The 25,729-nt window shown below is 58.3% G+C and overlaps 3 protein-coding genes across 12 annotated transcripts in view; 1 reads left to right on the forward strand and 2 right to left on the reverse strand.

The window, feature by feature from the left end:
• Positions 1-6,657, reverse strand: part of SCAI (suppressor of cancer cell invasion) — a 49,210-nt gene extending 42,553 nt beyond the window's left edge. For 2 of the 9 annotated variants that reach the window (XM_055720116.1, XM_055720115.1), the window contains exons 1-2: positions 6,112-6,268; positions 5,913-5,957 (exon numbers count right to left, since the gene is read on the reverse strand). In XM_055720116.1, the coding sequence (XP_055576091.1) occupies positions 5,913-5,957; positions 6,112-6,164 (98 nt within the window). In that variant the 5' untranslated portion in view covers positions 6,165-6,268. Of the gene's footprint in view, positions 1-1,341; positions 2,844-5,912; positions 5,958-6,111 lie in introns of those variants that run through there. The other 7 variants (XM_055720112.1, XM_055720119.1, XM_055720114.1 and 4 more) reach the window with 7 other exon arrangements.
• Positions 6,658-6,811: 154 nt separating this feature from the next.
• RPL35 (ribosomal protein L35) lies at positions 6,812-8,691 on the forward strand. The gene is made up of 4 exons (XM_055720122.1): positions 6,812-6,946; positions 7,196-7,332; positions 7,712-7,793; positions 8,471-8,691. The coding sequence occupies exons 1-4, from the start codon at positions 6,944-6,946 to the stop codon at positions 8,618-8,620; spliced, it is 372 nt and encodes a 123-aa protein (XP_055576097.1). The 5' UTR covers positions 6,812-6,943; the 3' UTR covers positions 8,621-8,691.
• Positions 8,692-17,691: 9,000 nt separating this feature from the next.
• OLFML2A (olfactomedin like 2A) overlaps positions 17,692-25,729 on the reverse strand; it is a 51,317-nt gene continuing 43,279 nt past the window's right edge. For both annotated transcript variants that reach the window (XM_055720036.1, XM_055720035.1), the window contains exons 2-8: positions 21,278-21,541; positions 20,861-20,968; positions 20,561-20,746; positions 20,096-20,357; positions 19,747-19,980; positions 19,400-19,585; positions 17,692-19,168 (exon numbers count right to left, since the gene is read on the reverse strand). In XM_055720036.1, coding sequence (XP_055576011.1) covers positions 18,567-19,168; positions 19,400-19,585; positions 19,747-19,980; positions 20,096-20,357; positions 20,561-20,746; positions 20,861-20,968; positions 21,278-21,514 — 1,815 coding nt within the window. In that variant the 5' untranslated portion in view covers positions 21,515-21,541 and the 3' untranslated portion in view covers positions 17,692-18,566. The remainder of the gene's footprint in view (positions 19,169-19,399; positions 19,586-19,746; positions 19,981-20,095; positions 20,358-20,560; positions 20,747-20,860; positions 20,969-21,277; positions 21,542-25,729) is intronic.

Genomic DNA, 25,729 nt, shown 5'->3' on the forward strand with positions numbered 1-25,729 from the left:
AAACAAATTGCAGTGCGGCTGACTGAAAATCACCTGCAAATGCAACTAGTTCTACTCCCGTTGGGAATTCGCCAAGGAAGTATTTTTCCTACTAAAATACACCATTATTACAGATAACTTGCAGAAGCTGTAATCTCTCTAATGATTAAGCAACAGGGAAGACATTTAAAAACATACAAACCCAACTGAGCCTGTGACACCAGCCCACACACTTGTGCACAAGCAGTCATCCTCTCTTTTACAGTGAGAGGAAGCCTGGTCCCACACCGACCTGCATGTGGCCCTGTTGATCTTTCCCTACCCATCACCATAACCCCAGCTCTCCCACACAGCAAAAAGAACTGCTTCAACTCTCCCAGGGCTCCACACATGCCGAGGGGCTGGCCAGATGCCTCCTACAAAGTATAACAACTCTATTCTGTCTGTCCTTCCCTTTCATAGATGCACTAAACACGTCACTCTCCTTCAACTTCGAGTTTTGTGAAGACTGCTTGCTATACAATCTTCAGGACCTTTCCCCTTACAGCAACACCAGTTACATCAGACAAGCGACTTAAAAGCTGCTTGGAGAAGAAAAAAAGAGGAAGCCTCAGTGTGCAATTGCATAAATTTTATTTCCTAAAAAGGGGAAAGAAGAGGGAAGGGGATATACAAGAAAACAAGATAAAAACACACATGCAATTCTCCAGATGCACACTGCTGTAGCAAGTGGAAGTCACAGACAGCAGGCACATGCAGTTATACAAGAATTTTATTTTTTTACTGCAAACTGAAAGTTTAATACTTTCACATAAACATGTAGTTAATTTCTCAGCATATCAGAATACCAGAAGATCTGCAAACACTGTCTCATATTAAGACCTCAGAGTTAACGTGAGCTGCCACCTCTGCAATACCTTGGACACCTCGACAGGAACAGTCTCAAGGCTTCTGCAGGGAAGCAGCCAACACCACCAATTCGACTCCGTTTCAAGTCAAATCAGTTTGAATATCCAGCACGCAGTGTCAATCCTACTATTTTAGCTTCAAATAAGTGCTTATTCTATAGAATCAGACTTTTCATTATTATTATTTTTTGCACATCTTCAAAAATCCTTTTATTGCTTAAAGCATACCTGTCTGTATCCAGAACTGCAGCTTTGGCACCTCTTCTTGCAGAACATCACGGATCTGCTCATTATCATACCACGGAAACAGAGCATTGTCCCTTCATGCCTTCTACACTGAGATCATCTAAGCCACACCTTTCCAGCAGACCCTCTACATTCACTATAGGCAGACTCACTTTAAATACAAGAGACACAATATCACCATGGGACACATGTGGCCTTTTTCAATTACCTTCATAAGACAAAACTTTTGCTTCTCTTCTTTATGTTTCTGCCACTGGCAATTTGTTCCACCTTTGTCCATTCTGTGCCCTCTGTGATCCCTCTTTCACCGCAGTTCGTGACCTTTTGTGTATAGGATGAACAAAGGGCAAAGGCTAAAAATGTCATCACAGTTGGGCCTCTGCTCTTCTTACCGACTTAACTAGTTTGCTACTAAAAATGAGCTGAAGCTCAAAGTCAGACCAAAGCAGAGTTTCTGGGTCGTCGCAGTCCAGGAATCCCCAGAAGATGGTTCAGAAGCAACATGGGAGAGGATGCAAGTGTTTCATCCAAATTCAAATCATGAATCTGTAGTGGTGCCTGCACACCACCTACATGGTACTTAGTAGTCATTTGCATTGTATGAAAGAGCAATAGAAAAAAGAACATCAGACTAGCCTACTCTTGGCAGGGGTGGGAGGGGAAGAAGGAAGATAGAAAAACACTATCAGCTGTGGCAGGCTGATCTGTGTGTATTTACATTTCACAAGCTAAACTATTTAGTGGTTTATTTACACACAATGTTCTTGGAGCAGCTAAAATGCCAGTTGTGTTTTATGTTGATTTTGTGGCAAAGCACACAAGCCACAAAAATCATAGGAGGAGTCTGCAAATGAGATATGAACCTCATACATCTGGAAAAGCATGCAAGCCACTGAGAGAAGGGAGATAGATTTTGGAAGCACAGGCACAACACGGATTGAAATCCACTAGTTATGACAAGCCACCAAAATACAACCCAGGGACTCAAAAGCAACAATCAAGTAACAACACAACAGCTCACACTGCAGGGATCGTACATCCCAGTATACCTCTCATAGCCAAGCCAACCTACAGCAAGGCATACCGGGGCCTCAGGTCTCTCTGGGCTGCCCCTCCATGTTAGAGCGAGGAGGGAATTACAGTCAGCTCCATTTTATGCACATTTGATGGCAAGACGCCAACACAACTGTTGACTGAGCCAAATCTGGGCCCCCTTGAACTAAGCCATCACCTAAAGCAGGGCGGAAAAGCACATGCCTCTCACATCTTGAGCAGCCAAGTTCCTGAAAAGCATCTGAGTTACAAGATGGATTTTTTTTCTTTCTTTCTTTCCTCAGAAAACAACTGATGTTTTAACTCTTTGATGTACACTCATTAATTCAAAACTGAATGGTTGCTAGACAACATAGCTTGATGCTTATGTGACAGAGAGACTTCTTTCTAGAAAATCAAATTATTTACTAGATGGCCCAAATGGCAGTTCAGGCCAGCGGCCAATCTGAAGGGCAGTTATCACACTCTGCATCTTGTCAGCATTCTCAGCCAAGGTGTCAATGGCTGCTTTCCAACAGGAACCTTACTCTGACAAAAGAGTGAAGTGCAAGCTAGAGAAAGATTTTTAATCTGCTCAGTTCACTTCTTCCCTCCAAACTGGCATTTGGTGGTAAGCTGCCAGCAAGCTTGGGAACTGCACAGAGTGTCATCACTCTGGGAATTCACCCTCCTGAGCAGGAATTACTCCTGGACCATTCCTCTGCCACACAGCAGAGAAATCCCTCTGCTGACTTCTCCTTTAATTATATTTTAAAAACTCCGCTTCTAGCCTGTGTTCCATTATAATAATAGCAATAATTAAAAATACTTCAAACGACGAGTCCTCTAAACCTGCTGTTCCATCCAGGCTTTTTGGCATCACACACTTCCTTTCTTGACTGACATCCTCAGGGAACCAGACTGATGGTTATTCTATCCTATTCCTGTTGCAGGACTGTACTGCGTTCTTTCAGCACATGTAAACTGCTAGGTAATATTTGTGTTGGCAACTAACTTACATACTTTATAGAAAGACCTCTATTTGACCCTCCATGCAGCTCCCACACACAATTTGGTCCATTCCTTTAAACCATTTCCTTCTGCTAGAGCACATACCCCGTTCCATACCTCTGTTTCTAGACTTTTTAAAAACTACATATTCAGGACAGAGCTTATGTGCTTAAAGACAACAACCTGGCTACAAAAGCCAAGGCTGCAGAACGTTCTTATGCAAGAATACCAAAGAAAATTATCATAGAACTTTGCGTGTACAGGTCCTGTTTTTTTACAGAAGTTGCTCCAACTGAACATTTCTATGAAAAAAAAAACACCTACGAAAAGTTCTGCAAAAAAAGACATCAACACACAGATTTCCATGATAAGACTCTGATAGCTGTATCATGCACTGAGGGGGTGGCGAGGGGGAGTTGGTGGTTTTTTGTTGTTTTGGGTTTTTTTTTTTTAAATACTGTTAAATTTCAGCTATTTAGGCAGTAATATCACCTCAGAATAGACTTTCACACCATAACTCTTCCTTCCTTGCCCAAAGCACACCATGCAGAATAAAAGATAAGCCAACTAACGTGTCCAGATGATCAAATGAATACTCATTACCCATTCACACCACATCAGTTTATCAACAACTCTATTTAAAGCCCACAGAGCTAAACCAGAATAAAATTGATTAAAAAAAGAGGCAAAATCTGACCGGCACACACCAGGGCAAGCGCAGCTGCAGTGTGAGCAAAGGACTGTGCAGTCACATCATGTGACAGGCGTGGCGCTGGCAGCAGAGGAGGGAGAGCTACAGCCCCCGTCCTCCCACCTGTGTAAATCTATGCCTTCAGTGCAACGTTATGGACAACACAATTTCAGTGCAGAACTGACTCGGGTTATAAGCTTCTCAATGTTTTGAATTGTTATTCTCCATTTTTACTTCCCTCCACCAAATAAAATAGTAACACAGAAATGGCTAACAATACAGGCAAGCTATGCATTCCTTCCACCACTAAGCACTTTCCGCATTCGATCACTTGTAGATCTAGTTTCTCAACTGAGCATGGTGAACATAGAACATGGTGCTGCTGTCTGTATCATTCTTACACGCAGAGCTTAGCTCAGCTAGTCATCCTGATGATAAAATCTTCCAGTGTTTGTAAGGGACGTGGATTGCCAATTGAATTTTGGGCTGTATTGTACCTATATTTCAAGATAAAACAATGATTGCAATCTCCTTTGTAGCACAGCAAAATATTTATTCTCTCCATATAGTTTCTATGAATGTTTTTTATACTTTCTGGAGCAAAGAATCTGGCCATCACATTTGTGTATTATTCTGGCTGCCCAGAATGATTGGAGAATTATGCTCTTTGCTTCTAATTAAGTGACTCATTATTTCTTTCATGTAACAAACTGTGATCGTTTATCGAAACATCTTTGGAGAGACTGACTTATCTGATTTGAAAACATAGCATCTTTTTCTACTAACATGACCTGCAGTCAGGTGTCATGCCTCTTAATTGCTTCCTCAACAGTCTGAGCAAGGGAAGTTACAACTGTTATGCAACAGGGTTCACACAAGGTAAGAAGATGCACCAGGCAGTAACCACATCTGCAAACTTCCACAGCAAGACCCATACCAGGATGATCTTCTACACTTTCCAAAGGCTGCTATTAACACCACAGCTTTGCTGCTCTCAGGAATGGTGTGAGAGCATACACATGCTGGGAGACTCACTTATACTAGCATTTTAGTCATCCTATGGTCCATCAGTGCTGCTCTACATTAGCTTAGACAAAACACTGAGAATTATGGATTGCGTTTGGATAGCTTTCGCAAAATCCAGCAATTTTTCATATTAAGGGATCCATTTTGCAGGTTGGAGGACTAGAACGGCTTAGCCTAGAGACAGCCTAAGCACAGAAGTTTGGAGCCTGGCTGTTGAATTACAGAAGTACAACTCAAACTTGACAAAAGCAGGTCCCATTCCATAGTGAGAGATTAGACCCAGACTCTGAAAACCTGCAGCTTTGATTCTGAATGTTTTAACTGGGGCAGCCTTTGGTTATTGACATTTTTATACCCAGTAACAGGCAAGAAACCTCGGGGGGATGACTATGTAACAATCATCCAGCTTCAATCCCCAAGGGCATTTCACATCACCTATTGTCCAAAGCATTTCTCAGAGGAAACAGGAATTTGGCAAGAGGGAGCTGCCAAGATAGAAGTTTCAAATCAGGACAAGTCCATGATGATTCTGTCAAACCCGCAATTTGAATATCCAGCACTGCACGAACAGCTCTTGTAAAATCCAGCAATATTTCATGCAAAAGGATTCATTTGCTGATGCGGAAAAGCAGCTACCTGTCAGAGGTGTGCAGGACACCGACGGCCTGCCCAGCGGGGGCAGGCAGGGTGGCGAGAGGGGATATAACGTGACGAATGGAGAAGTTAATGAAGAGGGGGCCGTCTCCGCAATTATTGCGGTTACGTTGCGAATCCAGGCCTAAGCAGAAGACGTGTCACATCGTGTCTCCTCTTCTCCGTTAGCAGCTAAGACGGCGGCGAGCGTGGCTCCGCACGCCCGGGCCTCGGCACCCCCGCCCCGCTGCCCCCCACCACGGCGCGGGGCCCCGGCCCCCGGCGCGGCTGCGGCCACCGCCGGGAGAAGCCCGCCGCCGGGGGATGCTCCGCGCCGCCCCGGCCGCCCCCGCCCGCACCTGCCACGCCGCTCGCCGCCGCCTTACCTGGGCTTGCGCTTGCGGCACGGCTTCTCCGCTGGGCCGGGAGCTCTGCGGGGGCGAGACAGCGGTGAGGGGCGCGCCGCCGCCGGGCCTGCCCCGAGCCGCCCGCAGCCGCCGCCGCCGCTCCCGCCCGCCCGCCCGCCCGCGCCGCCGCCCCGCCCGCGCCCCGCACCCGCCCGCGCCGCCGCTCCGCCCCCCGCACCTGGAGGCCAGGCCGGTGCGGGGCAGGCGCTGCCGGGCGGCCCCTCTCACCATCCGCGCCGCCTCCGCCAACTCCCGGGCAAAGCCGCCAGCGCCGCCGCGGCGAAGGCTCCGGCTGCGCGGAGCGCGGCTGCCGCCTCGCGCTAGTCTGGGCCGGCCTTACCCCGCCCCCTCCCGCTCCTATTGGGGGAGCGCCTACACTGACGGCGAGGCGGCCTTCTGATTGGCGGCGCGGACCGTCAGTCGGGAGCCCCCCGCCCTCCCGCGCGGGGCCGGTGAGGCACGGCGCGGCTGCCTGGATACGGCTGGAGGCGGCGTGCTGCGGCGCCACCGTGCGGAGGCCTGTCCCGCCGTGCAGGGCCCGGCCCGCCCGCCTGCCCCCTCCCTCCCGCCGGCCCTCCGGCCACCTGGGCGCACGGCCCTGCCCCGCTCCGCGGCCGCTGCCACCCCGCCCGCCGTCACGTTCCCACCGCTGCCAGGGTAAGAGTGCCGCACCTCGGCCAGGGCGAGAACACCGGCTCCGCTCTGACAGGGCTTGTGGCGGCTGGAAGAGCGCGGAGCGGCGCGCAGCAGCACCAGCCGCCGCCTCCCGAGGGGCCGCAGCCCCAGTGCCCCGGGGCCGGCGGCGCTGCCTCGCCACCTCCCACCGCCTCCCGCCTTCCCTGTCAGCACCCGCGGCCGCTACCACGGCGCTGCCCACGGGGGGCGCCGCAGCGCACAGGCCTCTCCCCCCGCCCGGCCGTGGATTGGTAGGCTCCGGCCGGCAGCGCCTCCGCCCCCCGCCCTGCCCGGCTTCCGGCCCTTCCGGCCCGCGCCGCGCCGCCGCCGCCATCATGGTGAGCGGCTCTGCGCCCGCCCCGCTGCGATCCGGCGGCATCCGCGGGGCCACCGGGCCGCCGGCCCTGGCACCAAGACGCTGGCCCTGGCACTAGGCCCGCCGCGCCGCTGGCGCGTGCCGTCGACCTGGCGCCGCCGTCGAGGCGCCGTGGGGGGGATGCGGGCGGCGGGAGGCCCGGGGAAGGCCGCTGCCGGGCGGGGGGGTGCGGGGCCGGGAGTGGGCCTGACGAGGTGTCCGCCGCCTGCAGGCCAAGATCAAGGCCCGAGACCTGCGGGGGAAGAAGAAGGAGGAGCTGCTGAAGCAGCTGGACGATCTGAAGGTGGAGCTGTCGCAGCTTCGCGTGGCCAAGGTGACCGGTGGGGCCGCCTCCAAGCTCTCCAAGATGTAAGTGGGGCCCAGCCCGGCGGCGAGGCTGGGCCCGAGGGGGGGACGGGGGCGGCGGAGGAGCCTGCCCGGGCCTGAGCCCCGCACCGGGCGGGGGTGCTCGGTCCTGCGGGGGGGCCGCGGCGCGCTGCCTCTCAGTGGTTGTCTCGCACTAGAAAAAAGTTAAAACCGATACGGAAGAGGAATAACTTTGTATGCGTGGGGATGGGTGGTGTATCTCCGCTCAGAGATGTGAAGCTGGATGCGGCGGGAGCCGTCAGTGTTTTGCTGCAGCGTGGTGCGGTGTCAGTTACTGGGCTGTAGCATGTACGCGCCATGTGTACACTGGGTGGTAAATCCAGGAGGCTCGTCTTTCCGTGTGTTCTTGTTGTTTCTGCAGACGTGTGGTTCGTAAATCCATTGCCAGAGTCTTAACTGTTATCAATCAGACCCAGAAGGAGAACTTGAGGAAGTTTTACAAGGTAAGTGCAAACATCTTGCATAGTGGTCTTTTTTTCTCTTTAGTTCCTTCCTACAAACTATGTATTTGAAAAATGTTGTAGGTTGTTTCTTAAAAGCTTAGAACACAAGAAGAAAGCTCTTATTTATATTCAGTTTTAAAGTTTTCTAGTTGTGGTTCCTTTTTAAATGTTACTGCAAGACTACCCTGAATTCTGTAAGCTCAGTGTGAATCTGCTTTTGCCAGGAGAGCCTTGTGCTGCGCTGCATTGCTTCTCTGAAGATGCAGTTTCCAGAACTGCCAATACTCCTAAATTTTAATCATGTTGGAAGTGACCAAAGAAGTCTTTATCTCAATAAGTTTCTGTAATTTTTAGAGTATTACTTCTTGGGGGTTGAATTGCATAAATAGGGGGGAAAAGAGCTTTTCAGAAGGTATTGGATAACTGGGACTCTTAATCTTAAGTATGACTTAAACTTGAGTCAAAGCTACTACAACTGGTACAAAAGTTAGAAGCAACTCCATGTTTCCTAGTGGAGAGTTCTCTTAAACTTCTAGGCTGTAACAATAGTCCCAATAAAAAGAAGCTGAAAACGCTGCTGGTGATGTTCTTACAGGCAGTTGCTCTCTATGAGCTCGTGCACCTAAGGGGTATGTTGCAGTCTCTCCAACTCAACTGTTGTGTATTTTTGCAAACAGGGCAAAAAGTATAAGCCTCTTGATCTGCGGCCGAAGAAGACTCGTGCCATGCGACGCAGATTAAATAAGCATGAAGAAAATCTGAAGACCAAAAAACAGCAGCGAAAAGAACGTTTGTACCCTATGCGAAAATATGCCATCAAGGCATAAAACTGCAATATGCCGAAAATTCTTAATTATATTGGCTGAGTATGTCTCATTAAATAGAATTTTGTTTGGAAGCTGTCACTGTTGGGTTGTTTTTTAGCGGTGGGATAAAGAAGTCATCAACTTTATGAGGAGAAATCAGGATTCACAAAGTTTATTTGAACTTCTGTTGCTAATGAAAATACTAAACTTGCAGTTTAAGATTGGTTTCCTTTTTGAAGAACAGGCAAATGAGTACAGATCCGTGGAGCTGGTTCAGCTTAACATGTGAAAAGTGTTTTAACTTGAGATTGATTTAAAATGGAAAACTGTACACATATGTGTACAGTGAGTTGGTGTTCATCACTTCAGTAGTTTTAAGAGTGAATTTTAAAGTTCTTGTCTAGTTGCAAGTGTTTAAATGTTACAGAGATGAACTAATTTGCCAAGGTGTTTTAGCAGACTTTATTGAAACTGAAGAGTTCCATCAGCACTTGTTTGGGATCTCTGCACAGGTAGTAGCACCAAAGAGTCCCCAGCCATCCCAGGTCTGGGCAGATGCCGTAGGCAGTGGTTTGCCTGGTCCTGCCAGCGGACCGCTGCAGGCAGGTGCCGCACAGGTGGCTGGTCACTAGCCTGACCACCGCTGCCCGGAGCTGCAGTGAGATGGGCAGAGGGGCTGCTGCAGCCTCCTTCCAAGGAAGCTACTTCGGTTTCGGTCAGGAAGCTGGATTCGGGCATTGTCCTCCAGGTTTGTTTCTGCTTGCAGCTGATTTAATGTTGGCAAACAGCTGGAAGTAAGAGGGTGCTCAGGGTGAGTGCGAAGGCTCCACCCAGCATCACCTGTCAGCAGAGGTGCATTTCAGATGGAGGCTGTTTGGTCAGTCCATGCCTGGCTGCGCAGGGGCTGGCTGCAGGCTGGTGCTCCCTCACCCTGGGAGTTGGAGTGTAAAGAGGAGTTGTTTGTAGTGGTGTGCAAGCATTTCTTTTGGAGGGCAGTCCGGCCAGGCTGTTGTTTGCATACAGCATGACATGCAGAAGAGAGGAAGCTCAGTTCCAGTTGGAGCGGTAGGAAAACATAAGGGCTGTGGTAGTTTCAGACCAGGTGTTGGTTTTGTGTGCATGTCAAGACTGATAGAGGTCAGGTAATCAGGAAACTGGACTTGAGGAAAGCTGAGCTAGAAGGGTCACCTGTAAAGTTTCAATGCACTCCCTTATCTCATGGTTCCACACGTTTCACCTGTGAGGCACAGAACTAGTTAAACATTTCGACTTTCTGCCACCCCATGGAGTTCTTTGGAACTCTGGCCTTTTTTGGTACTGCTGTAAGGAAGAGTTATGCAGTGCTGCTTGAGCATTAGTGATGCACTCATGGTTTGTGTTAGCATAGCTAATACATTCTAACATGAAAAATTCTATACCCATTAGGGAGTCCTTAGATTGGATCCAGATTCCCTTTAGGAAAAAGATCTTAATTCTGCTTGCTGAATTTAGATCTGAAGGCTTTCTAAGCCTCGAACAAGTTTTAGCCAGAGAGAGGTCTAATTATGTGTGGTAAAATGAATTTCCCATGTACTGAGCTGTTATGAGGGATAGCTTTACAATGATGCTAATGCTGGCTGTGTGATAGCTTTGTTAGGAGCTTCGTGTGGACCTGAACACGATAAAGTTTGGCAGTGAAGGAGCCCCAGCTCTGGGCACAGGCCCTGCATGAGTCCTGCTGGAGCTGTGCCGTAAGATGGAGCGTTACGTGTGGGAACTGGCTTTGGCTCATGTTGCCATGAGGGCAGGCAGCGTTACGAAATGCTGTGCATTGCTGCTTCCAAGTATCCTGCAGTGGCCTGCAGCACACTGTTTTTCCAGAAGCATGTGCTTTTCACGCAGCACCTGTGGCCCTCTGCAAGCACTGCCCCACTGCAAGGATCCCAGATCCGCATGCTCCTGTCCCAGCAGCCTGATACTTGACAAAGGCGGAGGAGGGGCTGGTCCCCTGTGCCAGGAATCGGGCTGGCTGCCTCTGGTCATGCCCAGCTGTATTTGTGCTTCTCTTGTACAGAGGCGTTGTGTGCCCGTGCTCTTCCATCAGCCCATCCGAGGAGAGCCTGGTGGCTCTTAACCCTATTCCTGATGCGGAAAAGCAAACACAGGTAACGCTGCCCTAATGGCCTTCTGGAGTCTGCTCCTGGATGGTGCAAGCTGTGGGGTGGCTTGGAAATGGAGGTGGGAAGAAGGTGGTTATTGCTGCAGAGCCTCTGGTGACAACATCGGGGTGTGCCTCAGGTGAAACGGCTGTCACCTTCCATCCCCAGCCATGAGCAGCAGCTGCCTGGAGAGGGTCATCTGTCTGAAAGGTCTGGTTGTGATACAGCTCGCTGATGTGCCCTTTACTAATCATGTAACAAGGGGTCGGGGAAACACGGAAAAATAAACCCTAATTACCAGGCGCTGAACATCCAAGGAGAATTTGTGGCTTTAGATAGCGGCATCATGCCCAGAGAACACAACATGTGCCTGAACTGTGGGGACAAAACGAGTAGCAGCTTGGGAGCTGGTACCTCCGAACATCCTGAAGTCGCGAGCTGCGGGGCGTTGGTGTTATTTGCGTGTCTGCACTTGTACAGGTGATTGAGGTGGGACTGTTCCTCTGGAGGTCTCCGGTGCAGCTGCCTGCTCACTTCAAGGCCACCTTTGAAGGCAAATGGGTTTGTACAACTTCTCAAGTATCTAATGGGGGTTTCAGTTACAATCTGCTGTACTTCCAGAGCTGTTCTACACACCTTTGTGAATGGAGTGTGCTCAGCTCGGTGTCGCCTTGCCCGCCTGGCTGCGTGGCGCTGGGGCGCAGGGCTTGCTGAGGGCACGCTTTGCCTCTGGCTCCCGTGCAGGGGGCAGCTGTGCAAAGTGTGGGGCTGCTGCCCCGGGGGAGGGGGCTGTGGCACAGCACCCCACTGTTGGGAGTGGGAGCGGGTGACCTGCCAGAAGCTGGGCTGGGAAGCCGGGGCTGCCAAGAAGTCATCCATGCACTGAAGCGGGGTCGGTACGGGGTGGGGGAGCAGCTCAAGCTTTGATTAGTGCACAACCCGCAGCAGCTACTTGAGGAGGTAGATGGGTTTCTGGCACTGCACTAAATCCCCGCCTCAGAGACCTTCAGGGGGACCATGCGGCATCACCCCCTGCCGCTGCGGGCAGCGTGGGCTGCGTCCCCCTTGAGCACGGTGCTGATGGGGTGCTGGGAGCCCTCTCCTGCACTGACCCTGTGCAGCTGCTGACACTGGCCCCGGGTTTAGCACTGGTGTTTGCAGAGCATCAGGGCCTCTAAGGCTCAAATTGTTTATTTTTCCTTGTAACTGAAGCTGTTCCTCGGCATCTGAGTAGACTTCCTGGGGAAAGCTGTTCTTCAGCAAATAAATAATTTCCAGGGTGGGGATGAGGAAGGAGGAGCAGCGGCTGGCTGGCTGCAAGGCACAGCCCAGGGCTGATGCCACTGCGAAGGCAGCGCTGGCTGCACGCCCTGGAAAGCGTTCAGCGGCACCAGATGTCTCTCCCCTGCACAGCAGGCAGTGGCCGAGTGCGGATGGTGTCTCTGGGAGCTGCCAGGACCTGATCCTGCGGCGCGGGCAGGGGAGAACTGCAGAGAGGGCAGAGGCAGATGAGAGTCCTGCAAGGTCTGGGTGGGAAAGCCCAGGTTCCGCGCGCCTCGGCCACTGTTTGCTGCAATGGACACGGACTGCAGCTCTTCTAACGCTCCTGGCACTGCTGCCACCTCCCTCCTCTGGGGACGGCTCCTTTGCTCTTGGGTGCTAGTGCTGACCCCGGATTCTGCCTGCAGCGGGGCATGCAGGGAGCAGCACGTGGTGGGGCGTGCAAGGCGCTGGGCAGGGCAGGGTGAGCAGGGAGCTTGGGAGCGACCACCCTGGGCATGTGCAGGTGTCCTCGGCCGCTCTGTGCCACCCGCTCCTCTCAGCGTGCTGGGGAGCGGCAGCCCCACGTGGCTGCGGGCGAGCAGTGTGCCCAGCACATCTGGCTGCTGAGCGCTGCGTTGTGAGCCCTGGGCCAGCGGGGAAACGCCACGTCCCAGCAGCCCAGGTCTGCCGGGGCAGCTGCCCGCTCCCTGCCCTGAATGCCCGTTTTGGTGGCCAGGCTGGGGAGAACTTGTCCCCGTGCTGCCCCGGTCCTGCCGCTCCCATGAATACAGGCGGTATCCAGACCAGGCTCCCACCGTGTGAGGGGCTCCCGCACAAAGGTGGCCCTTGGGCTCCCAGGAGACTGGGGGGGGGGCACCGTGTGCCGGGGCTCCTGGCTCCCTGCCAGCCTGGCTGTGCACCCAGGGGTGATGGAGGAAGCCCCCTGTGTGGGCGTGAGCAGCACCTGGCCGTGAGAGCAGCCCCCAGGCAGACCCCCTTCCCCCCGCGCTGTGCCATGGGTGCTGCTGGGGAAGGGGTGTTGCCAGGGTGCCCCCCCACCCCCAGGGGCTGCTGTGGTGTGCCAGGGGGCTGGGGTAGCTTGGGGCTGGTGATGGCAGCAAGCCTGGGAGCAGATCTCTGTTTCCACCGGTGGTGAGTCAGCGGCAGCGCTGCCAAGGCCCGCAGCTCCCCTCCCTTCCCTCCGGCCGCTGCCACCTCCTGCTGCCTGGCCCTTTCCCGCTGCCGCTCAGGGTCAGCAGCCCCTGCACCCGCGGTGCCCTGCGGCTCTCCAGAGACTGCCCACGGCCCCAGCAGTGTCCCACCAGACAGGTGCCAGCAAGGGCGGCCAACAGGCTGGGGGCACAGCATGGTGGCCGTGGTGCTGGCACTGACCCGCTGCTGGGGGACTGCCGGGCTCTGCCGAGAGGCTGCCAACACGGCTGGGCACCGCGTCCCCGGCACAGCTCCCTGCCGAGCCCTGCGTCCCACAGCCTGGCCGTGCTGGGACAGATCTAGGCGGAGCGGAGCCGTGTTGCCCCCAGCCCCAGGAGGCAGCCCTTGGCCGGCCGGGCCGGGGCAAGGCAGCGCTGCCAGGCATGAGGCCATGCTCCCTGTCACCCAGCAGTGACACAGCCGCGGCCCCAGTAAATCTTTTGCTGGCCCTGGGGACAATCAGCTCTATCTTGGGTGCAGAGCGGGTGAGTGCCCTTTATGGCCCAGAGCAGGGGGGGAGGTGGAGGCAGATGGGTGCTGCCCCTGCACCCAGTGCTCTGCCCCTGCCACCTTCCTCCTCCCCTGCAGCAGCTCCATGGTGGGAGCAGTGGATCTGTGCTGGGAGCAGTGTGTCCATGCTGGGCTGTGCCCACTGTGCCTGCCCCAGCCCGGAGAGGGGGACATGGGGGAAAGGATGCAGAGGCTCCCTGGTCTTGCAGGTGGGTTCATGCCTTGGTTTCCCCACTGCACCATTTCTGGCAGCCCCTCGCAGCCCTGGGGTGTTGCAAAGGTGCATGCAGAGCTGGCAGCGCCTGCTGCTCGCCTGACCAGCGTTGTTTGGGTTGGTCAGTGCTCGCATCCTGAACCCCTGCTGCACTTCCAGCCACAGCTTCGTCACGGTTACAAGAGAAACAGCTCCCTGCTATGAGCACAGCCTGGCCAAGGGGAAGCACTCGAGCAGGTTTGGTGCTGGGCACCCCCACACTTCCCAGGGGAAACCTCACCCACCGTGTCCTCCCCAGCTCCCTGCTGGCCCTGGGTGCAATGAGCCGGTGGGTCTCAGCAGGGACGTACCCATCCTGCACCGCCCTGCAAGCCATGGCTTGGGGATGCAGAGAGCAGGGATGTCCTGGCAGAGTGATGCCAGCACCATCCTGCCACACTGCCACTGTGCCGGGGAGCCAAGGCATGTCCCTGGGGAGCGGGAGGGAGAGGCACAGCAGCAAATGCCTCCCCTCCCCGTGTTGATGTGCTGCCAGGGCAGCAGGGACCATGTGGCAGGAAGGGTCAGGGAGGGCAATAAAAATAGATCCCTGTGACGCTCAGTGCTGCCGGCTCCAGCTTTGAAGCATGTTCATGATGTGGGCACAGCCCCAGGACTTGCTTCCACCTGCTGCTGGACACACATCGCCTCGTTTCCTGGGTCAGTGGCCCCGGACGGAGATAAGAATGGAGGGAAGGGCCCAATTACCCTGCCAGATTCTCCGAGCACAGCTGCTCCTGGCCCTGCAGCCCCCAGGCAGGCGGCTCTCAGCTCTCTGTGGCCAGGGAAGGGCTGCGTGGCCATGGGCCAGCTGTTGGATTGTCTCATGTCCTGGGGCTGGGGTGGGCAGGGCCCTCCTGTGGCAGCAAACTGCAGTCAGGGTGGTTCAGCTGCACCAGCTGAGGCTCCCGGCACCCAGCATGGGATGAGGACCGATGATTTTGGTGCATCTTTGGCAGGTGCCAACAGCTTGCGGCCAAGGACAGGCTCCAGACGGAATGTCACCTGGAGCAGGGCTGGTGCCATGTCCTACCCTCCATGCATCCTGCCTGCCTGCAGGCTGGCCACCCCCCGGGCTCACCAGTGGCACCAAGCTGGCTCTGCACTGTGCTGGCACCATGCCACGGTGCTGGTGGGGCCCGGGCTCACCAGTGGCACCAAGCTGGCTCTGCGCTGTGCTGGCACCATGCCATGGTGCTGGTGGGGCCGGCTCAGCGGCAGGACGAGTGGGACAGCCAGCCCGGTCAGTGGGGCCAGGGCTGAGGCAAAACCACCACAACCCAACCAGCCCCAGCCAGTAACCGAGGAGGTAGGGGGGATGGAGGCTTCAGTGCCCGGCTTCCCCCGGGGCCGCCGTGCTGCAGGAGGGGGTTTGGAGGGAGGGCTGTGGTGCCAGCAGCACCTGCCTGCATGGCCTCGGCTGCTCTTCCCCGGGCACTGCATTGCCGTCACGGGGCCCTCGGGCACAGCAGCCCCTCAGCATCCCTGTCTCAAGCTTCATTTGCTGCTTGCTGCTGAACTGAGAGATTTTAATCTTTTAATCACGTTATGAGCTGAGGTGGTGCTGGCCACGCACAGGAGGAATGTCTGGAAGTCAGCAGCGCCCAGCGCGGCAGGAACCCATCCTACCCCCATCCACAGGTCCTCATCATGTCCTGATCGGAGACCCCCATCTTCAGCCTCCCTCATCCTGCCTGGGACCGGGACCAGAGGCCAGAGAGCAGGACCAGGCATCAAGGGACCATGGACCAGGACCACAGCCGGGGAGCAGGGTTGGGACCTGCACAAGGACCAGCTAGCGAAGGGATGCTGAGGCTGAGGGCCACGGGCATGGACTGGTCGCACATGGGCTGGTCGGGGCCAGGCAGGGAGAGCTGGAGCAGGCGCTCACAGACTTTTCCATGGACCCGACCCCGGGTGTGATTCCCTGACACATAATAGCAGAGAAAGGGGATCAGGGTGACTTTGAATTGAGAGAAAGGCATGGAGCAGTGGGGGGTCCGGGAAGCCCAAGGACCCAACACAATAACCCCACTGGGAAACAAAAGCCCCTTTGTTTTTGTTCGCTGCTGGTGTTTTGTCAGTGGGGAGCCAGAGGAGGCTTCGCTGGTGCTGGGCACGTAGGGCAGAGCCCCACACGCTGGGGGCTGCTCGCACAGTGCCGGTGCCGTGGCTTGTACGGTGCTGGTGCCTTTACAGCCTGTGCTGCTGCTGCATGGCCTTGCGCTGCCAAGAAACCCTCGTGAGGCTGCACACTGCTGCCAGCTCGCCACTCTGCAGCACCCCACATCACCCTGCGTTGCCCCACATCACCCCACATTGTCCTGCATCATCGCACATTGCCCCCATCGCCCTGTGTTGCTCCCTCCCCAGGCACCCCCAGGCTGTGGTGCGAGGGGCTGCGGAGCCTGGCCAAACTGCAGGTTTCGGGGCCAAGGCCAGGCAGCTGTCGGGGGGGGGGGGGGGGGGGGGGGGGGGAGAAAGTATTTCATGCAATGCCTGTCATGTGGGCATAATTAGAGCTTCTCGTTATCACGGTGTTAGTGGCAGCAAGGAGCATGCTCTCAGAGGGGCGTCTTTGCAGGAGGCCCCATGGCTGCAATTAGGTGACGCTGCCCTCCAGCCACGCGGGTTTAATTACTCCCTTCCCGGTGTTTTCATCCCGAGGGGAGCGGAGGGGCGTCCCACAGCCCAGCCCGGCACAGCGAGATGGCAAAGAGCCACGCAGCCCCTGCCGAAGAACAACAAAGCCCTGGAATTAGAGATGCGCTGGGAGTTTACTTTACCGCAAAAAAATGTCAGAAATCCATATTGTTTGGACAGGGATTTGCTGGGGATCGCTAGATAAAAGCCTGGCAGGGACCCAGCTCGGGGGGGAAAAAGTCAGCCAGCTCCTTTCTCGTGGTGAGGACTTGCAGCCAAGCGAGGGATGCGCTGGGCGCGGGGGTTGGCAGGGGCAGGGGTAGGCAGGACTTGTGTGAGCCAGAGCAGGACCCAGGTCTGGGTGCAGCATAGGGCCGGGGGGTGCTGAGCTGCCCCAGGCCCAGCGCTGGCTTTGGCTCTTCATGGTAGAAAACATTTCAGCTGTGCCGGCATCCTGGGACAGCGGGCTCAGCTGCCCGGTGATGGCTCTGTGGCACGAGGAGCCCAGTGGGACACGAGGCCAGTGCGCAGGGCCTCGTGGTGCTGAGTGGCAGCCGCTCTAGCACACACAGGCGGGAGCTGGGCGGGCAGGCTGCTCCCACCCGGGGGCCTCCAGCAGCCCCATGCTTGCCAAATTTTGCAGCAGAGTCAGGGCAGCTGCTGCCCCGTGCCCACGCTCAGCTGCTCCCCTCTCCCTTTCCTACTTGCCCTGGCAGCAGCGCCCAGCCCCGGCTGCCGCAGCTCTCACAGGGAATGCCAAACCCCCCATACCCCCCCCCCCCGTCTGTGCTGGGGACTCACCTGCCTCTGTGCTGCCCAGCCGGGGCTGTGGCGCAGCCGGGTGCTGTGCCAGGTGCTGCGCAGGATGTTGGGTGCTGCCCCAGGCTCAGGGTGGGGGATGTGGGGTGCTGCCCCAGGCTCGGTGTGGGGAGCGCTGCCCAGAGCCACACCAGATGTGCAATGAACAGCAGCCACATGTGCCAGCAACCCCCGGGCATGCCTGGCTGTGGGACAGGGACGGCGAGTGCCCACCCTGCCCGGCTTCAGGAGAAATGACAGCGCACGCAACCCAGTTTCACATCTGTTATTTTTTTAATACTGTTCATGTCTAAAATGACCAAACCCAAGCCAAGCGCTGCTGGCCCCTTGCCCTGCCTTAGGCGGAGAGCAGGATGGCCCCGGGCTCCCTCGCCGCATGTGCCTCCTCCCCACCGGTGCTGGGTGGCGGCTGGGCACCCCGGCACTGCGGCCATGCTGCTCTGCACCCCCTGCCAGGAGAGGGGACTTCGCACGGCTCTGGTGAATGCATTTAAATAATAAGCTAATGAGCGGCAAAAGCAAAGGCATCTTAATCACGTCTCCTAAAATAGCAATCAGCAGCTGTTCCTCCTGCCCCGGCAGCGAGGGGGCCCTGCCCGCCCCGCGGCACTTGGCGCAGGCGAGGGCACGGAGCCCTGCAGCCGGCACCAGGCTGGTAAGGCACTCACACCTTTACGGTGACGGTGAGTCTGTGGTCAGTGCGGTGTGCAGAGCGGTGCTCAGGTGGGGCGCAGCACAGGCGGGTGCTCAGTGCGGTGGCATGGGGCGGGTGCTGCCATACCAGCGGTGGTGCAGACTCGGCTGCCTCCCGGTGTTGCAGGGACACAGGGCTGAGCTCCTCTCCGGTGTCCCCAGGAAGGCAACGCTGGACGAGCTGCTGGCTGTGGGGCAGCCCCATGGCCCCTGGGGCCACGTTGTCGTGGGGGTGTCGGCTGGGGGCTGCACTTACCACATCCCCTGCCCTGCAATGCCACAGGCACGGTGCAGCTGACTGGGGCACAGCAGACGGGGAGGGTTCTGGGGTGGGAGCCAGGCTCTTGCCGCAGCCCTGGCCCAGCTGCATCGGGGTGCCCCGGCCGGGCATGGTGGAAGGTGGGCGCAGGGATGCGGCTGGGACCTGGCCGGGCACTCAGACCACGAAGCGCAGCCCGTACGTCATCTGATGGCCGTTGTCCCAGGCGTAGAGCACCTTCTCCTTGGGGTTGTAGTCAACCTGTGTGGTGAAGGCATACTGGTTGAGGAAGGGCAGCCGGAGCTCTGCCTCCGTGTCCGTGTGCGTGTCGAAGGCGTAGGAGATCTGCCCTTCCTTCTGGCTGTAGGTGTCCACAGCGTAGAGGATGCCGCAGATGATGAAGCAGTTCCCATAGGCATTGCGCTTTAGCCCTGTCTTCCAGGTGGTCTCCCTGCGCACCGAGAGGTCTCCGGGGTCGAGTCGGCTCAGGACGATCACCTCCTGCTGCGAGTAGTCGTAGTCCACGGAGGGGTAGATGACCCAGAGCCCGCTCTCATCCACGGCGAAGTCAATGTCCGAGTGGCCCCTCCATTTCCAGGGTGTCGTGTCCTCGTACACCACGTCATGGAGCAGCGCCCAACCCGCCACATACCTCTCCTTCAGGTCGTATTTGATGATGTTCTTGGTGAAGGCGCGGTTGTAGTAAAAGGCCCCCCGGTACACCACGTGCCCAGTGCCGATCCAGTTGTAAGGCAGCTTGTAGAGGTTGCTCCAGCGGCCTGCGAGCGGGTGGGAGGTGTGTTGGGACACCTCGCAGCACTGGGGTCCCACACACGGTAGCCCAAGCGTGCTGTAAGCGGCAGGGGACTCATTTCCCCCTCACTGCCCCATGAGTGCTCCCCATCAGCTGCCCACCGCCCCAGGGCCCAGCACAGCCGGTGCTGCACGGCACTGGGTGCTCCCCCAGGAGGAGCCGGGGCCCCTGTGCCCGCTCGGCCACCAGCCCTCACCCTGCTTGAAGTTGTCGAGGCTCCTGAACTCCACCAGGCTGTTGCCGTAGTAGTAGTTGGTGACATAGATGCGGTCGTCCTTGGCTGCCGGGTCCTTCATCCAGGCTCCCTCGTTGCGCCCGTAGCTGTGGTGCTCCATGGGGGGCTCCACGGACTCGATGGTGCCTTCACACTCCACCTCCTTCACTGGGTACCGAGGAGGAGGAGGAGGAGGAGGAGGAGGACGAAGTCTTACCCCTGCCCCAGGCAGTCTGCCTCCTCCAGGGTGGGAAGCCCTTCCACACAGCAGGGCTACTGCTGACCCAGCCTGGCCACAGGTGCCCCCTCCCAGCCCCCCCCTCACCCACCTCTGTTTGGTGTTTCAGGGCCCCCGGTGCTGTCAGCCCCCTGCCCGAGGATGGTGGCGGGGATGACGCGGGCAGTGCTGCGGGCGGCCAGGGCAGTGCTGGGCACAGCTGTGGTGCTGGGCACAGTGGTCTCTGCCCGCATGACGGCTTGGGCTGGGGTGCCCTCAGCTGGGGGGGGTGGGGGGCCCCTCTCCTCCTGCCGCTCCGGTGCAGCTGCCCCCCTCCCGGGGCTCTCTGCAGGGGGACGAGCCAGGGGGTCGGTGCATTTGTGAGGGCAGCCCCTGGCCCTCCGCCTCGGTGGGAGGGTGCCCCCAGCCCCCCACACCCCTGCCCCACCCTGGGGACTCACCGCGGCTGCCAGCTGGTCCCTCCACTGTTCCCACCTGCCCAGCCTTGTAGTAAGTGATGCCTCGGACCACAGTTTGCTGATGCACAGGTGGCTTGGGCTTGGGCGTGGGCTGCGACCCCCCCCTGGCCTTTGCGTTATCCTTTTTGGGCTTCTCGGGCTTCAGCTGCTTCTCCTTGGGTGCTCGGGGGGCTGCCCTGTCCCCCAGTGCCTTGCGGGTGCTGGGGTACCGTCCCACCTCCTTCTCTCGGCCGCCCGCTGTGTTCTGGGGGGCACAGCCCCGTCAGACCCCCACCACGCCAGGCAGTGGGTGCAGGCACCAGCCCTTGGCTGCTGGCTGGTGCACCCCGATGCACTCCTGGGAGCTGCCAGCCCCCGCCACAGCCGTGGGGGAGCATGGCTCTGCCCCACGACAGCAGCCCAGTGACACCAGCTGGGGCTGCGAGGGGCTGGGGTCGTGGGGGGTACCTGTGCCTTGGTCTCAGGGACGGCAGCAGCATCCTTCTGCAGCAGCTGGTAGCCCAGTTTGGAGATCTCCTTTTTGATGCTCATCATGATGTCGGAGTAGTTCTCGTAGCGTCTCATCTGGTTGGTGAGGTGCAGGACACTCTCCTTCATGAAGTCGTTCTCTCTGCTCAGGTTGGTCTTGATGGTCTGGAGGAGAGGAGAGGTTGGAGCCCCACTCAGGGAGCCCACACCTCCCCCAGATGGTCCCAAGCAGCCAGATGGGGCACACTGTGGGGATGGTGCCTGCTGCAGCTCACTCACCTCCTCCAGCGTGTTCATCTGGGCCACCACCTTGCTGATGTAGGAGTGCACCTTCATCAGGTCCATGCTGTAGAGTGTTCCCTCCAGCAGGTCCACCATGGACTGCAGCTGCACAGGAGAGCAGGGCTGGGGCACGGGGAGCTGGGGCACAGAGGGCTAGGGCACAGGGCTGGGGCACGGAGGGCTAGGGCACAGGGCATGCAGCATGGGGCTGGGGCACAAGGCTGGGCTGGGGCAGGGCTGTGCAGCCGCTGCTGATTGCCCATGTCCTTGTCCCTGCTCACAGCCAGAGCGCAGCAACCACACTGCTCCATCGCCCTGTGGGCCTGCCGGGGCAGGGACAGGGAGTATGGGCTCCTGCATGCAGGGAAGGGGTCTCTGGCCCCCAGCCCACAGTCCCATCACATCTGCAGATACCTTGAAAAGCTCGGGTGCCTGCTTCTTCAGCTTCTCCATCTTCCACTCATTCTCACAGGGGTTGAGTGAGGAGGGGGGTGCGGTGCAGGAGCACTTGCAGTCAGCCCCCGAGCTTACTGTCTCCACTGTGTAGAAGTCCTCCACCCGCAAGCTGCCGTTCCTGACGCGGCTGCAGGCGTCCTTGCTGAGCGGCCGCAGGATGCACTTGCAGCGGCAGTCGGAGCCTTCTGAGGTCATCCGGACCTGGTCCGCCTCACCCAGCGCCTGCGGTGGGGCAGCCAGTAAGCCTGGTGTCCCACCCGGCCACCCCATGGGGCCCTGTGACCCCAGCAAGACAGCACGGCTGGCTCCCTCTCTGCTGCGTGCCCAAAGGTCTCCCACTGCCTCTGGGGCTCCTGGCCATGTCCTGAAGACCGTGGGGCATCGTCTGGCCCAGAGCACCCTGCACCTGGGTGACAGTGACAAAACCCAGGCAGCCACTCGCCCCCACAGCCACCAAAGCGCTTTGTACCCCGAGGTACTTTGGTCCTATTTCTGTTGCTGTTTCCCAGCCTCCAGCAAGAGCCGAGTGAGCAGGGACGGTGGCGAGGAGACCCAGAAGCGCCTCTGTTCCCCCACGCCCACAGCCCCAAGCCCACACAGGGTCCCTTGTTCATGGTGACATCCAGCCACCTCGGGGCAAGCTCGGCCGCTCCAGACTCCGGCAATGGCCTGAGGCACACATTCAAGGACTCCCTTGTTTCCACACATGGCCCGGACTCACGCTACGGGGCCCAGGGTGCTTTTTGGCTGCTTTCTGCAGATAAGAAACCATTCTCCCTCCATCTTTGCGTTGTGCTTGGGAACAAGGCTGCGGCTCAGCCTGCCCGGCGGGATGGGGACCTCCACCCCTCTCACCCCCTTCTACCGGCTGTGCACCCGTGGGGGACATCTGGGCTGGCAGGGAGCATGGTCAGGCTGCCGGGTGCCCTGGCTGCAGGGATGTGCCTGCCCCGAGCACACAGGAGGGTGGCAGACAGGACAGCAAGTGTGGTGACCCTGGAGGGTGAGGGCTCTTCCTGCAGGGACTCTGACTCACCCTGGGAAACAGAGCGGTGGCAGAGCTGGGAACCGAGCTCAGCCCCAGCTCTCCCATCCTCCCGCAGAGCACGGCGCGGCCTGGGAAAGGGCAGAGGCCCACGGGCCCACGTCCTGCTGCGGGCAGCACCCACGGCCACGCAGGCACCGTCCTTCCAGTGCCCAACCGGGCTGACGTGCTGGTGGCACTCAGGCAGCAGCTCTCCTGGGCATTGCCCGCGGGGCAGGGACCCCCAGCTCCCCACAGCCCCCCAGCCAGGGCCAGGGGCTTCCCTTCCTCAAGCAGCAGCAAGACCTCCTGCATTTTGCATTTCAAAAAACCCTTTCTCCTTCAAAGGAAAACCAAGATCCTGCTGGCTGGGAGGAAAACCCCAGGCGGCTGAGAGGGCTGTAAATTGAACAGGATCTAATCAAGCTCTGTCTCGGCAGGGAGCAGCAGCGCTGGGAGCAGGACCCCCTCCCCAAACACGTCCTCTCCAGGCTCTCACATGTCCCTGGGCCCCCTGACCTGCCCATGGCAATGCCAGCACTTGTGCAAACAGGCAGGCCGATTCACAGTCCGGCCACGAGCTGCTGGCCCCTCAGCACACACCGGGGCAGCTCCCGGGCCCCCAGGCTGGGCTGCTGTCCCTGCCACGAGTTCTGTCCCTCTATGCACATGGCGCTGCACAAGGTCCCAGGGTGCACAGGCATCCCTGTGGGAGCTCTGCACGAGGTCCTGGTGCACACAAGCATCCTGTGGGAGCTCTGCATGAGGTTCTGGTGCACCCCATGGGAGCCCCACTTGAGCTCCCAGCCTGGGTCCCCTGATCCCACCAACGCCCCAGGCACTGGCCACCGGAGAAGCTGCCCCCGTGCAGCACCACCCACTGCCCTGGCGCAGGCTGCGATCCTGCCTGCCCTCAGCGCCTTCAGGAAGGGCTGCAGCTGCCTGTGCTGGAAGCTCATTCCCCCGGGATCCCGTGGGAGCGGCGGCCATTGGCCGCGTGTTCCCTCCCACCACCCTCGGCAGCGCGGCTGCAGGAGGCACGGCTGGCGTGGGGCCCCGCGTGTCCCGCCGAGGTGGGTGCAAGTGGCCCGGAGCTGCGCAGGCAGTGCTGCCAGCAGCTGCTTACACTGCGCCATGCATGGGGGGCCGCAAACGGAACCCACCTGGCTGCATCAGGGGGCAACCCCTTCCCCAGAGACCTCCTGCTTCCCACCGCTTCCCTCCTGCGTCCTGGCGAACGGCCCCTGGCCCAGGCAGCGGGCAGGCAGGCAACGGGCCAGGGGGGTGGGCAGCGGGCCAGGGGGGTGGGCAGCGGGCCAAACAGGCAGGCAGCGACCCTGGAGCCCAGCAGCCACTTTTGTTTCATGGCCATGCAGTGACAGACAAATCCACTCACCTTGGGTCAAGGTGTAGTGGGTGCAGGGGGCCGGGGGGGGTGTCTGGCTGCCCCTGCCCAGGCGCTCACTGCATGTGCCCTGCTGTACCACAGCCGGGGCAGCTGCCCACCTCCACGCAGGGTAGTAACATTAAACCTCATTCTGCCTTTTAAACGGCTTCCTTAAACAGGAACCGTATGTTCTATTTATACGGAAAGGACTATAAACAAGGAAGTCTTAAAAAAAAAAGTCCCCCCAAGGTCCATTCTGCCGAGGGTCACCCCACTTTGGTGCACTGGCTGGGTGCCCTCCATCAGCCTGTGCCTGGCTGCACCCCCCGGGCAGGGGCAGCCCGCACACCCTGGCACATGCGGACCCGCTGCCTGGCAGCGTGCGGGTGGGTCGGGACGTGGGGGCACGAGGCAGCCCCTGCCAAAGGCTGGCACACTGCACCAGCCACTCGGAGTGGGAATGTGACGGCTCCCTAAGAAACCATCCTGGGGGCCGCTGCAGCGCCCTGGGGGCTCCAGGTGGGTCTTTCCCTGAAGCTTCTCGCTGGCTGAAGACCCCAGCCCAGGGTGCAGGCAGGTGGGTGCTGCCCCTGCTCTGGAGCCGGGTGCCAGCTCTGTGGCAGGGCCGTGCACCCATGGCTGGTGTGGGAGAGCATCCCTGCACTTTGTCAAGGGTTTCCTCACTCCCAGTTTTACAAGCCGGGTAATTTTCCCAGCGCTGCCTGGTTTCTGGGACCTCTTGCAAGAGCGTCCATGTGAGCACTGAGTTTGTGCCATTATTTGGAGAAAGCGGGACCTTTGACAATGAACCTTGGCCAGCTTTTAGGCTGTTCTTTGATTGCTGCCAGAGGACTTGTCTTGGAGGAAAACACGCTGCGTTGATAAGCATGCTGCTGCATGGCGTGCCTCTCACACAGCTGCTGGAAGGCATGTCCCCATCACAGGAGGGAAACCATGTCACCCTCCTCTTCCTTCTCCTCCCTGGCTTGGCACAACACATTAAACACGTTCTGCAGCACGGGGAGCCGTGGCAGAGTAGTGCTGGCAGAGCAGGGCCGGGGCTGATGGTGGGCAGGCCCCGGGCGCTGGCACAGCTCAGGCGTCCCGTGTTAGTCACGGGGACACGACCAGGCAAAGCGCTTGGGTGGCACACGAATGCCCACTGACAGGACCTCGCCCCAACGGCAAGAACTGAAAAACTCACCCTCAAGCACAGCCCTGGTGCAGAGGGAGGGATGGAGGTGGTGACGGCACCACGCGGGTCTGTGGGCTGTGGATCCCAGAGCCCTTCAGACAGCATCACCCCCGAAATCCTGCAGGATCTCCAGCGCAGGGCTCCCCCAGACATCACTCCCAAGCCAACCGTTGCCAACAACAGCTGCGTTTTCATCTTACTCCACCAAATGACTTGGAAAATTTTGGCTTTTTAACGCTTTGGTGATCCTGGCATCTGCACCCTTGCTCCCTGGGGGCTGCTCCCACCACTCTCGCCCTGGGCTGGGTCCCCATGTCCCGGCTCCAGCCTTGCCCGGGCACCGGCCCCGGGGGAGAGCGGCGGTGGGGAGGGCTGGGAGCGAAGGCCTCGGTCCCACGGGAGAGGCCGGCTCCCACGCGCTGCCGCCTCCCGCTCCCACGTTCCTCTCATCTCCGCGGGGGAGTCTTGTCCGGGCCGCGCTTTTCTGGCACGGAGGCGCTAATTGCAGAGCTCATCACGGCAGCGCTGGGCTTTGGGCACCTTCCAACCCACCCAGCCCGCTCGCGGTCGGACCCCCCCGCGGCACGGGGCGCCCCAGCCCTTCCCTGAGAGCATCCCACGCTCCGGCCCGGGCCCGGCGCGGGGGTCTGTGCCCGCTCCCCGGTGTCCGGGGCGGCCCGGCTGCTGCCCGTGGGGGGCTCGCCGGAGCTTCGCTGCCCCAAAAGCTGCTCCCGCAGGGAAACACCGTCCGTGCCGCTCAGAGCGGGGGCCCGGCCCGCGGGGACACGGTCCCCGGCGCAGATT

Source organism: Falco cherrug, chromosome 9 (genome assembly GCF_023634085.1).
Source record: "Falco cherrug isolate bFalChe1 chromosome 9, bFalChe1.pri, whole genome shotgun sequence".
In the NCBI taxonomy this organism is placed as follows: domain Eukaryota; kingdom Metazoa; phylum Chordata; class Aves; order Falconiformes; family Falconidae; genus Falco; species Falco cherrug.